Raw genomic sequence first — 13,156 nt, forward strand, 5'->3', positions numbered from 1 at the left:
TTGGGTGGTTACAAAAAATGAAGGTACACAACAGTGCATGCAGTATACATATACCTATAAACGCCTGACCATGCATGGCCCATCCTAGAAAGACACCAGAAACTGCGACGCTGGTTCCCTCTGGGGGAATCACTAGGGAACTAGTGATATAAACCAAGAGACTTTTTTTTTTTTCCCAGATAGACCAGTGGAAAAAATTTATTGCCCTTGGAGTGGGATGCTGAATATATCTCATCATATAGTTCATCTCAATTTAATTTCATTATCTCTCTTCTTTCTTCACACTTTGAATTTTCCTCAACTCTCTGCCAACAAAAACTTGCAATCTGATACAGAAGTTGCACATACAATTATCTGTAATGCAAATCAAACCCTTTGACAAGGGAGTAAAAACAAACATTAATTCTCTTTTTACTTTACTTCAATCTCATTGCTCAAAATGAATATTCAAAAATCAGGCATTTATCCAATCTGCCATTAATGTGAAACACATTGATGTGAACTGTCGATGGCGCACCGAATTATTTATTTCTTAACAAATATCATCAGTCTCATATATTTTGTTATAGCAACCCAAACAGACACCTCCCTTGAAGAAAACAACTTCTTCAAGATGCCTCCCAAGGAAATAACACAGGAAATCCACATGGCCCACTCAAATCTATCACCAGAGTCATTGTTTGTGTTTACACCTGACTCATCCCAGAAAGGTACAAATGCAGGACATTCTGGACAAACAATGGCTTGAACCCTTTAGCTTTTATCTGGACCAAGCAGCTGCCCCTCACTTCCTCTGCCAGAAACATACCCCTGGGAAAATTCTAAATATGGGCTGAGGAAGGGGAACAGCTTACCCTAGACCCTTCGTTCACTGTCAAATACACTTTATCCAATTACCAGAGGCCCAGCAGCCACTACGTCCCCAGTATGTTCCCACACTGATCTGCATGTTTTCTAAACGGTTGGAGGCTTTTCTGCTGCCAAAATGTCTCCACTATGTCAGTCGCCAACGTTTTCCCGGAAGTAATCTATCCCACTTGGGGTACCCCCTCTATGACTTCTAATGAAAGATCAAATCTCACTAGCAAAAGTACATGAGCAATTATAAATATAACACATTAGTCGAAGACTCCATTGCCATCACAGCCTCAGTCATCAGGCATCTTAGGAAGAGCCCACGTGTCCAGAGTCCAAGCTGGCTACGCTGTCTGAAGAACTGGGTTGTCTATGGCCATGGGTGTTATCCATCCTTCTTATGACTCCCAGATCCTCACACCATCCTCCTCAGAAATGGTTCGCCTTTGAAACCACTACAGGAAGACCACGAGAATGCCCTACACCTCCTGGCTAACAGGAGGTTCCAATTTAACACAGTCTGACATCCTCAGACACTGTCGAGAGTTAATTAAGTACACAGTCCTACAATCAACAAATCAAGGCCATCTTTCCCCTCAAACTCCTTGATCAGCCTTTACACAGTTTGAAAGTATGAGATCTGGTATTTTGGAAATGCCACCATCAGGAAACTAATCTTGAACCCCACACAAGAAAAGCCTTGTGCTGTTTTGTTCATTGCTGCCAAATTACAAGGTGTTCAATCTCTGTCCGTGTCTCATGGCTGAAAAATATATATAAGGATGATGCTGACTGGAAAGCATTATAACCGGAGATCTCAGACCACAGTTCTATTGACAGCCTCGGGCCGCAGATGACACCCAGAGGCAGACGACTGTCCCAACAACCGTGGAACAAGCAGGTGATGCCACGACATGGTTGGCTTCTCTCCAAGATCATGGAACAAGAGCCCACAGATTCCCCTGCCTTTTCATACTCCCCAACAGACTAAATCTTCTCCCACGATTCCTGTATATCTTCCTCCCAAATGCATCAACTACTCCTCAGTCCCCTGAACCACATCCAGCCTTCCACTGGGCCCTCCCTGGTTCCCTCCATCTCACACTACTTGTGCTTTCCTAGTGCGGTCATCACTACCTCCTCGGATCACCAAGCAGCCGATGAGACTAACAGATGAATTCCTGGGTTTGCACTCACTGCCTCCACCCTACTCAGTCCTGAAACTGGGACCTCCTTCGTAACGGCGTCATCATACTCATAGACATGGTCCTGACAGGAAACATCCCATACACACAACCAGAGCAGTCCACTTCTGAAGTGGCACCAAACTGTAACTTCAAGGCCCCCAAGACTGGGACTATGACATGGCCTCATGAGCTCAAGAACACGACAGTTCACGGGAAATCAGTCTAATAGACATAGCCTGTCTATGGGACACAGGGAATCCTCCATGTCCCTGTAGCAAGACACATTCTGTTCTCATGAAACAGGAGCTCAGTGTAAGGGCCAAACTCCCTGTAGACATCATCTTCCTTCAACACCCCATTATGTCAACATCACAGGAAATCACTTGGCAAAGAAATCACGCAAAGGGAATTGCTGGTTAAACAGGACTAAAATGCCCAATCAGTGAGAAGATGATGGTTAATATTACATTTCTCCCTTTGGGATCTACTCCCGGTTAGCCCTTCAAGCCTCTGTCACAACCAGTGCAGGCAATGACCAACCCAATTATGCTCATAAGGGTTATTGTTGTGTGTGTGGTCATAAGACATAGAAAGTGCTTCCAGCCAGTGGATGGCTCCTGTCACGTGGCCAATGCCGACCTTCAAATGGCGAAATGTGAGAAACTTCGCAAAGGAGACTCAGAAACGTGAGTGCTGCCCCAGCTGCTGGTCCTGAGACTAGTGGACGGGAAGCCGCCTTAAGTGGGTTCTGGAAGGACCTGCTGCCTGGAGCCAGCCTGGTTGGGTGGTCTGTTCCTCCCACTGCACCCTTGCCTGTGGTGACCAATACACCATAAGGTTACAAAGGGGGTCAGCAAAGCTAGCCCCCACAGAACTGGAAGATTCTGTCTCCTACTTAGGACAAGCGGTTGCATCATTAACCTCAGAAGTGTCCGAACTTTGCAAAATGACTCCACAAAACGGACTAGCCTCAGACTACTGACCGGAAGCCAGGGAGGTGTTCGTGCACGAGTCAGTCCTCAGTGCCACCTGTTTGTAGTCGACACTCGAGAGGAAATTTGTCAAGAGACAGTCACAGCAAAGACTCACACCCAAGACATAACTTGTTGGAGGCTGAAAGAGTGAGGGTCATGATCAACTCAGTATACCACTGGAGACTATATGAGTAAGCAGCACTGTTTCTCATAAATGCAGAATGCTGGCAAACTGACAAACTGTACGCCACCCAGAAGGACCGCTGAGGACAGTCACGACCCAGGCACAAGTGTTTCTTATGATTAGGCATCATTGAAGCCTGTTAGTAATAATATAAACCTGTGATAAATTAAGCAGCTGACCAATCGTTATCTCCTTCTCCCTGCTCATTCTACCCAATAAATTGGAAGGGCTGTGGAAGGTCAGGGGGCTGCCTTTGCTCACTAGAAGTAGGGAGCTCTCTTCTTCTTCCCCTGGTCCTTTCCTTAAAACAGTTCCTTTTGGTTTTTGTTATTATGTCTACCTTCGTCCCTTCGTTCAATCATAATGACGGTCTCAAGCAGTAACAGTAGCAACTGCTGTAGTGACGGTCTCAAGTAGTAGCAGTGGCAGTCAGGCACAATAGCTAACACAGCTTACACCCTCCAGAAAAGGATTGACTTGGATTTCCCTTTAAATAATTTCCTCCACTTACTGGATGGTTTAGGGAGCTGCTTAAAGGACTCAGTTTCTTTTTTTGTTTGTTTTTTGTTTTTTGTTTTTCAAGAGATGGAGTCTCACTATGTCGTCCAGGGTTGTCTTAAACTCCTGGGCTCCAGTGATCCTTCTGCCTCAGTCTCCCAAAGTGCCGGGATTACAGGCTTGAGCCAATGTGCCTGGCCTCTGGCTTCTTTGTATCCGTCCTGATGGTCATGCCTTCACCTCCTGACGCATACCACCCTCGTGGGAGGGTTGTGCTCCTCGGCAGTCTCTCAGCTCCCCCTGAACACATGGCAGCTGGAAGCAATGGCTGGACCCTTCTCCTCAAGTCCTCCTTATGACAGGTGGTGGTGGTTCTACAAGGAATGGATCCGCTCTTCCTCATGAACAAGAAGAGGGACTGAGTTTCGCAGAACTCTGGCCTATGACAACTCTGTCCCAATTCCTACGCTGAGATACAACTGAACTCTAGCACGTGTCCAGCAGCATCAAGCCACGGCCACAGGATGACCCCAGCCCCACCACTAAACACCCACCTGCGAAAACCCAGGGCTGCCAGGAACATTTACTGTTCATCCCAGCCAACACCTGAGAGAGGCTCCGACCTCTCTTACAGCACTGACAAATCTGCATCTCTTACAATGCAGACGCATTTCCCGCACCTGAGATCCTTCCCTTGAACTGCAAGCATCAGGCAGGACAGGGCCTGTCTCCCAGTCTCTGGCGGAGGACAGAATCCTAACTTCCAGAACTGCCAGCTTGCAGACCAGCTGCCTGGCCACCTTCACTGACCAACTCTTTGTACTTTTCCACTTCTCTGATTCTCCTGAGGCCCCACTTGCTCCCATCTCTCATTGCCCCTTTAAAATGCCCAAATCGCTTCCACACAAATCAGAGTGGAACTCGGCTCTTTCCCCAACTACCAGTAGTCACTAAATAAAACCTGTTTTCACTGCTTTCACTAATGTCCAGCTGTATCTATCTTTGACCTCAGTCTCGCAACGAGGGCCAGGACCAATGGCCCCTTCTTCTCCAGTTCTGTCTGGCTCGAATGTGCCTCCTCCCCACGGAGGAGGCCTGGGGTAGGCTCTTCTCTTCCCCTGCTCCCTCGGGTCTCAGACTCCCTGTGAAGGGCAGAGAGTCCCCAAGTAAAACCACTCCAGGGCCCAGACAACTTTCGCCAGCTCACTTCTAAATAAATGACAAAAGATCTTTTAAACCCTTTTTCTCCTAAGGCTCATTCACGACTCAGGGTGTTTTCCACGCCAGCATAAGTGCAATGAGTGAGTGAATCCCTCCCTGACAAGGGACATCAGAGAGAACACCAGGCAAGAGAAGTGACTCAGGCCACACGGCTCAGTCAGTGCCAGAACCCAGGCTTCAATCTGAGCCTCGACCTCCAAATCAGTGACTTCCAACCCATGCACTCACCACCAGCTCAATTCCCCAGTGACCTCGTCAGGTGAGCCCCGGGTTCTCTCTCCAGCATCCAGCTGCTGCAGAACACAGCTCAACAAGCCACTCCCTCGCCAACTCTCCTCTTGACCAGGGTCACACCCTGCCTTTCTCTCCTGAGCATCCAAGCCTTTGAAAGCCATCATAACTATTGTTTATGTGTTTTTATAGTGACAAGGACTCCAAGGAACACGATCAGGTTTTTGTGTGTGTGTGTGTGTGGTAGGAAGGACTCTGCACTCAGATGGATATTTGGGTCCATCTAGTGGAACTTTCAACACACCAAGACAAAGGATGGGCAAGTGCTGCCAGAGTGCATGGTTTCTCATTGAAAAAACTAATCACGTCTGTCAAATGAGTGAGGATCATTGATGGCCTGGGTCACACACACAAAATGTGGCTTTAGGAATGGTGTTTTTGTCAAGAAGGACCCACAAAGCAACACTGTTCCCTGAGGTTGCTGTACGTTCTGCAGGAAAGACATCACTAACAAAATTCAGAAATACTGTGTCTTATTAATTCTTTCAAAACAGCTCTTAGACACATGAAAAGTGGTGTGGAAAGATCTGTGTATTTAGGTGGCCCCCGTGCGGAAGCTTAAAGTAAGGTCTTTTAAAGAAACGGTCGTTGAGATTTTAAGGAAAAGTGCAAGGGGCCAAGTTTGGCGAATTCACAGTCACATTTCCTTCATCTTCCTCCTTCCCAGCCTGGGGATCTGTCGGGTGAATCAGGGGTTTCCAGTTTCATGAGCCTCCAAGCCCTTGCCTCTCAGGACTGAGAGGGGAGGTGGCAGAGGTGACTCTGGCTCACACAAGGCTGGCACCCCCACATGAAGAGCTCAGCATTCTCTGGAAACTCGCTGAAATTCCTTCCATTTAGACCAGAACACGGTAAAATGGAAAGATGTCCATGCCAGGGCCTTTAATCACTAAAATACTAAAACATCCCAATAAAAGGATGAGGGGAAGAGCTGCCATTCAGAGAACTGCTACGCTGTGACAAGCACTGTGGGGCTGGCTGCAAACATTCCTGAAGCTAACCCTCACTACAGTGTGCGGCACAGATATTTTCAGCCTGTTTTCCATAGTGGGAGACAGCCTCAACCTCAGGGCGAAGCAGCAGGTGCAGGTCCCAAGCTGATAAGACCAAAAGCCAGGACGTAAACCAACGTTTAGTTTGAGTCAAGTGTGCTGTCTTTTTCCAACCCCCAAAACATAACGCAGATGGATGCACACAGTGATCACAACTATCCTCAATGCTTCCCACTGAGCACCTCGGTGCCTGGCACTGCCAGCAGCATCCCAGGGCAGCGGCCAAAGAGGCTCTAATGCACTCTGTTCCTGTAGCAACACCTGACTTGGATGTGCTGTAGCCCACAAGGGCCTTTTGGTAGCAAGAGGTCAAGGGGTGGGGGAAACAGCTTTTAAATTTCCCTTCAACATGCTGCAGCTGCAACAGCTACATTTAAAAAAATATCAAAACAAAACTTCAGAGCCTAAAACTGAGCTGTGTGTATGATGCTCTCATCTTCGCATCCCCAGGCGAACGGTTCTGCAAACAATGGCATGGTGATTGGATTGCTTTTCTTTTCCAAAATCAGGGCTCAAGAGGAGAAAGAAAAGGTAGCACATGAACAGCTGAATCAGAGAGAAGGCGGTCTAGGAAAAAGAAATCACCTGTCAGGGAGTGAGCGCCGGAGACAGCCAGGGGAGGAGAGGGGAGGGGAGGGGAGGGGAGGGGAGGGGAGGGGAGGGGAGGGGAGGAGAAGGGAGGGGAGGGGAGGGGAGACAGAAAGAGGGCTAAGGGGCATTTGTCAAGATAGAAAGTATTGTTTTTAAGAGGCTATGGCACAGTTTGATTTTTTTCACCCATAATATTGTACTCACTTTATATGTCGAGATATACGATGATATGTTTGCCACTTGGAAGGCACATTTATATCACAATGCACCACCGGTTTGATCTGAAAAAGGAAAAAATAAGCCTGAGAATTCAGTTCAAATTAGCCAACACTCGTTAAATTCAACAGTGTGCACAGCACTGCCCCAAAACATAAGAAAAGGGGGGAATCCCTTTGTCAATAGAACACCCAGAGGCGGGTCCAGGAGGGATGCAGAGAAAGGCAGACTGGGTGGTGAGGGAGGAGAAGATCCCAGCAAGTGCAGTGCGAGGTGGTCTGGGGCTGACGGCTCTGCACTGCACATGGAGGGAACTGCAGGGTGCGGGGGCCGGCCTGACGGGCAAAGGTGCCACCAAAGGCCATGCATCCGTGTGAGGGAGGCTCCCCATGGTCCCCATGAAGCATGCGTCGATGGCCTACTATGCCAAGGAGCTCTGCTGGTCAGGTTATGAGGCCCCAAGAATGGACATGTCGCTTCTGATTTCATTACAAGACTCCAACCAGAATGTCCTGGCCAGGAGGCGCGAGCCCCTCCGCCTTCTCTCCTGTTTGCTGTGAATGCAGCCTGAGAGGCCGGGCCAACCACTATGGCTGGTGACAGCTTCAGTCTCAGGTCCACGGCAGATAAAACACAAAGAGGGAAAAGAACTACTGAGACCTGTCCCAGGTAAGCAAAGCTAGTCATCCTCACAGACCTGCTGTTTCAGAATGTGCAGAAAAGCAAATGGGGGGAGCTCTGATTGGGAAGGGATGTTAACCCCCAACCCCATGCCAAGTGACAGGGTCCTGGTCCCACCCACAAGGCTAAGGCTCACCTGAGGACACCCCAGCACCTCAGGCCTGGCCTTCCTCTGAAGAGCTGCTCCCCTGTCCGTGTTCCGTCTCTACATCCCCAGCCCACCAGGATAAGAAGCGTGGGCTCCCTTCACACCTCCCACCCCTGGTTTCCCCTGGATTGAGACCCCGTCTGCTTCTGCCCACACCTCCACTGCAGTCCCACTGCCTGGCTCACACACCCCCACCCCCGACGTCTCTCACTTGCAAGATGGCAACATCCACTCAAGAGATCCTGGCCAGGGTCCCACTCTGTCACCTCCCACGGACACCATCGTCTTGGCGACAACACCGCTGGGTGCAGTCTCCCTCCGTGATCCACCAAGCAGCCTCATCACTCTCTGCTCCTCTCCCTCCGCGATCCACCGGGCAGCCTCATCACTCTCTGGTGGGCTCCCTCCGGAATCCATCCGCAGCCTCATCACTCTCTGCTCATCTCCCTGCAGGATCCATCCGCACCTCATCACTGCTCATCTCCCTCCGGGATCCACGGCACTGCCTCATCACTCTCTGGCGGTCTCCCTCCGGGATCCACCCGCAGCCTCATCACTCTCTGCTCGTCTCACTCCGGGATCCACCGGGCACCCTCCTCACTCTCTGGCGGTCTCCCTCCGGGATCCACCCGCAGCCTCGTCACTCCAGCGGTCTCCCTCCGGGATCCACCTGGCAGCCTCCTCACTCTCTGCTTGTCTCCCTCTGGGATCCACCTGGCCAGCCTTGTCACTCTCTGCACCCTACACCCTCCATGTTATGCTCCTTCAGCCACCCTGGCCCCCGGCCAGTCCATGTGCTTCCCGCAGCCTCTGCTGCACAGTGGGGGCCTCTGCTCCAGCCCCCACAGCCTCTCCACCTCCAGGGCCCATGTTCACTGCCCTTCCAAGGCCCAGCGCTGGGGAGCCACCTCTAAGCTGACATCAGAATCCATCATCCCCCCAGCACTAAGCTGGATTCATTCAGCATCCTTCCTACTACCTACTTCACACCCACCCAGGAAACTCTCAGCACAGACACCATGATGCGGGCCCTACCTGCCCCCCATCCCCCAGACGTTCGGGTGGCCTGAACCTGTCAACAGGGCCTCCTTCCACACCTAACACTGCTAATCCACACCCTCCTGTCCAAGCTGCAGCCCCCTCTCCCTTCCCAACCCAGACCCAACTTAGCACAGAACAGATGCCAGCAGCTCGGCATCGGAGTCCCCTGCCGATGAGGAGTTCCGGTTGGGCAAACGTGTCCCTCCCTCACTTCCCATCTCTGCCTGGGGCCCAGCTCTTGAACCTCACCTCTGCCGGAGGCCTGCTGCCTATCCACTTGCTCACTCCAATGCCAGGCCGACAACGGGGGGGGGGCTCTGCTCCCTGAGTCAGACACAGTGGTAATAACTCTTCCTGCCTGGCCCAGCAGGGAGGGTCCTCCTGGGGTCCTGCTACTCTGTCTCCTGAAGGCCCAGACCCTGGCTGGGTTTCACAACTCAAGCACAAGACCATGAGACAAACCACTTAACCTATTAATGTTACAGGAGCTCGATACATCACCCCAAGTTGAGTAAATGTCATCTATAAAAGTGCCTTGGCCAAGAACAGCACCCAAGTCATGCACCTCAGATGCACAGTGAGAGAGAAAAGGAGCTGCACACCTCATTAACAGTAAGATCTTTGTTTTAAAAGAGGAGAAGGGACGAAAGTTACTCTGGGTCTTCTGTCCCTGAAGGAGACCAGGGAGGTGTGTCTCATGGGGGCTTTGGGAGAAGGGTGAGAGGAACCAAGACAGCCGCAGCTGCTGCAGAGAGGCCACTCGGGCACCTCCCTGGGATCCTACGATGCCTGTCATCAGAACAGAGAGCTGCCCCAGAGGCAGTGAGAACACAGTGAATCTCAGAAGCCGCCTGGCAGACGGGAAGACCCCAGGCTTTGGAACTGGTCAAATCTGAATTCAGATCTCAGCTTACTATCCACGTGGTCTGGAGAAGCAACTGCACTTCTCTGAGCAGCGGCTGATGAGTTTGTAGAATGGGGATCATCGTGCGTTAGAGTTCTTACGAGAATAATAATGAGGTAACATTTTATAAAAGGCACAATACAATACCTATAACACAGTAATAAATGTTCAATCCAATAAATATGAGATTCACACACACACACGAACACACAGAAACACACAGAGAGAGACAGAAAAGGGAGGAAGGGGGCTGTTCAGGCACCTCTAACTTGTTACGGCTCAAATAGAATTGCTGATTTTATCCGTAGCCAGTGGATCAACCCAGGCTTCCCCATCTCAGAAAATGATGCCACCCTGGCCCCATTTGTTCAACTACAAAATCTGGGAGATGTTCTCAAGTCTTCTCATCCTTTATGCCATCCGTGCATCCGTCAGCTCTACTTCAAAGCCACACAGCGGACCCTTGGCTCCTCACCGCCTCCACCATCTCTCCCCTGCCCCAAGACAATCCTTCCCTCATGACAAGCAAAACAGCCTTTGTAAACACAAATCAGAAGGCAGTGGGACGCCCCTCAGTGAGGCTCGCCCTTATCCTACCTACCCCTCCCACTGACCCTCAGGCCACACAAGCTGGCACTGCCTGCCTCTCTGCCCTGTCTCTACACCCCTTCTGGCCTCCCTGCACTCTGGCCATGCTTGCGTTCTTGTAGTTCCTGAAACACCAGCCCACTCCCACACAGGACCTGAGCCTGGAACATCCTCACGGATCTTTGCCTGGTTTGCCCTTCTTACGTTAAGAAGTCATTTCGACGTCAGCTCCTCTGAGAGGCCCTCCCTGCCCAGTCACACACCTGCAGTTACTTTCATCCGAGCACTTCATCCTGCCTCTGCTTTCTTGTTTGTTTATGTGTTTCCGTTTTCCTTTGTAGAATGGAAGCCTCTGAGAGCAGGAACCCTGGTTGTCATGTTCAACCCAGTACCTCCAGTGCCTGAACGATGAGTGACCCCTAACAGGAATTCAGTAACTATTTCATGAAGCCAAATGAATAATGGATGAGTGAATGCTACCATGACTAGGGAAAAACAGCTCTGATGCTCTGAAAAGGATTCCAGGAAAAGAGAGGCCATGGAAGAAGGCCATGCAGGTGGAAATGCCCACCTGCATCATTCTACCCTATTATCATACTATATATAAAATTATCTACACCTGCATACTCATGGTAAAGAAATGAATGCTGAGTATCAACAACGAGCATGAATTTACAGACCTAGTTTGAAAACAAAACAACAGTAATTATCTTCTGCAAAATTCTATTAAAATACAGCCACCCTAAGAACCAGCTTTCTGCTTCATTGCATAAAATTATGGAAACAATGAGCTAATTGCTCTTTTGAGGTGTTAATGATTCATTAACCCTGCTATCACCTGCCTAATTAAATAACTCCAGCAATTAAATAATGTGATTCTGGACTTTTTTTCTCTGTACATCATAAAATAATCTCCTGAGCAATGTTAAGCATATGTGTCTGATGGTGATGACAGCCTCATTCACACTTGTCAGAGCCAAAGACTCACACCACTCATCTGTCCTGAGAGGCTGAAGGACACCATGAGCTTTAGACCTCTTCAACCAAGGCAATTCAACCAAATCTAAATCAAATATGGAAGACTCAAGATGACCACAGGTGTGTCTCCCCCAAGGAGCAACTACAGGTTATTGAATACCTACCATGAATCAAGCATTGCAGTAGACTCTTTACCTGCATTCATACCTAACCCTCAACATAACCAGGCAAAATACCTCAGTAACAAAGAATCAGAGAGGTTATATCATCTTCCCAAGAACACACAGCTATTAAGTGTCCTGGCCATGATAAGCCATCAAAAAACATTTTATTTTACTTTTTAGCAAAATGAGTACTGGAATCCATACCCATGTAGCCTAGTACTCAGGAGCCTGTGCTTTGAATCATCCAGAATCCCAGTACTGGCTCTGCCACATACTAGTGGTGTGGCCTTGATCAAGTGTATAACCTCCCTGAGCCTCAGCTGCCTCCTGCATGCAGTGCTAACAGCAGCAGTGCACACCTCATAAAGTTGTTGAAATGAGATAACGCATTGTCAAGTGCTTAGCAAATGACTGTAATGAGGATTCAGTTGATAACAGTGTATTAGTTTGTTTTCATGCTGCTGATAAAGACATACCAGAGACTCGGCAATTTACAAAAGAAAGAGGTTTAATTGGACTTATAGTTCCCCATGGTTGGGGAGGCCTCACAATCATGGCAGAAGGCAAGGAGGAGCAAGTCACATCTTACGTAGATGGCGACAGGCAAAGAGAGCTTGTGCAGGGCAACTCCCGTTTTTTTTAAACCATCAGATCTCGTGGGACTCATTCACTATCATGAGAACAGCACAGGAAAGACCTGCCCCCATAATTCAATCCCTCCAACTGGGTTCCTTTCACGACACATGGGAATTGTGGGAGTTACAATTCAATAGTGGGAGTTTCTCCCACGGCACATGGGAACTGTGGGAGTTACAAGATGAGATTTGGGTGGGGACGTAGCAAAACCATATCAAACAGCAATTATTGTGGCTTTGTTGTTGTTTTATCTTGGGCTCCAAAGTCCCTGCTCTCTCCACCTCTCCAATGCTGCTCCAACTACCCTCCAAGAACATCCCCATGGCCCCTTCCACGCAAAATATCCAACTAAAAACCTGAGAGAATGTAGCATCAGGAAAAGACTTCACCACAGGAGGATCTCATCTGAAGCAAATTGTTCTGATCACGCTCTCATATATTCAGCACTGTGCAGGATGATTTCACAGAAAAGGCTCTGCTGAACAACCCTGCAGTAGGTGCTTAGCCTGGGAGTTTAAAGAGACACACAACTGCCACCGTTCATGGAAACCTCAAGGGAAGTGCTGTGGTCTTTATGTTTCTTGCATCATTTGTCAAGAAAAAAGTTTGCACTGGATCACCCCAAGGTGACTTCCAAGTCCCATTCTGTGATGCTGTGAGTCAAAGATACAATCAGCTTTACTATCTCCCCAAAATGTCAGGGAGCCTTACTAGGCTAGCCCTTCTGGAACACTGATGTAAGGATTGCTCAGACATCAGAAATCCCTCACCACTTCCTGGAGAAATGTGTCAACCTGGGCAAACAATGCTTCCCGCAGCCCTGTCTCTGGTTTCATGTGGCACCATGGGCTCCTAAGTGGGAGAACAGGCAAGTGTGGCTGAAACATGGTCGGGGGGAATGGTACCTCTGCCTTCTTGATCATGGTGATAATGAGGTTTTGTTTTCC

The 13,156-nt window shown here is 49.2% G+C and overlaps 1 protein-coding gene across 6 annotated transcripts in view; it reads right to left on the minus strand.

The window, feature by feature from the left end:
• The window catches only part of DCDC2C (doublecortin domain containing 2C), a 134,909-nt gene that overhangs the window by 101,022 nt on the left and 20,731 nt on the right, over positions 1 to 13,156 (minus strand). For all 6 annotated transcript variants that reach the window (XM_033176647.1, XM_033176648.1, XM_033176645.1 and 3 more), the window contains exon 3: positions 7,058 to 7,134. In XM_033176647.1, the coding sequence (XP_033032538.1) occupies positions 7,058 to 7,134 (77 nt within the window). The remainder of the gene's footprint in view (positions 1 to 7,057; positions 7,135 to 13,156) is intronic.

This window comes from Trachypithecus francoisi, unplaced genomic scaffold (genome assembly GCF_009764315.1).
Source record: "Trachypithecus francoisi isolate TF-2019V2 unplaced genomic scaffold, Tfra_2.0 Lachesis_group17, whole genome shotgun sequence".
NCBI classification, from domain to species: Eukaryota; Metazoa; Chordata; class Mammalia; order Primates; family Cercopithecidae; genus Trachypithecus; species Trachypithecus francoisi.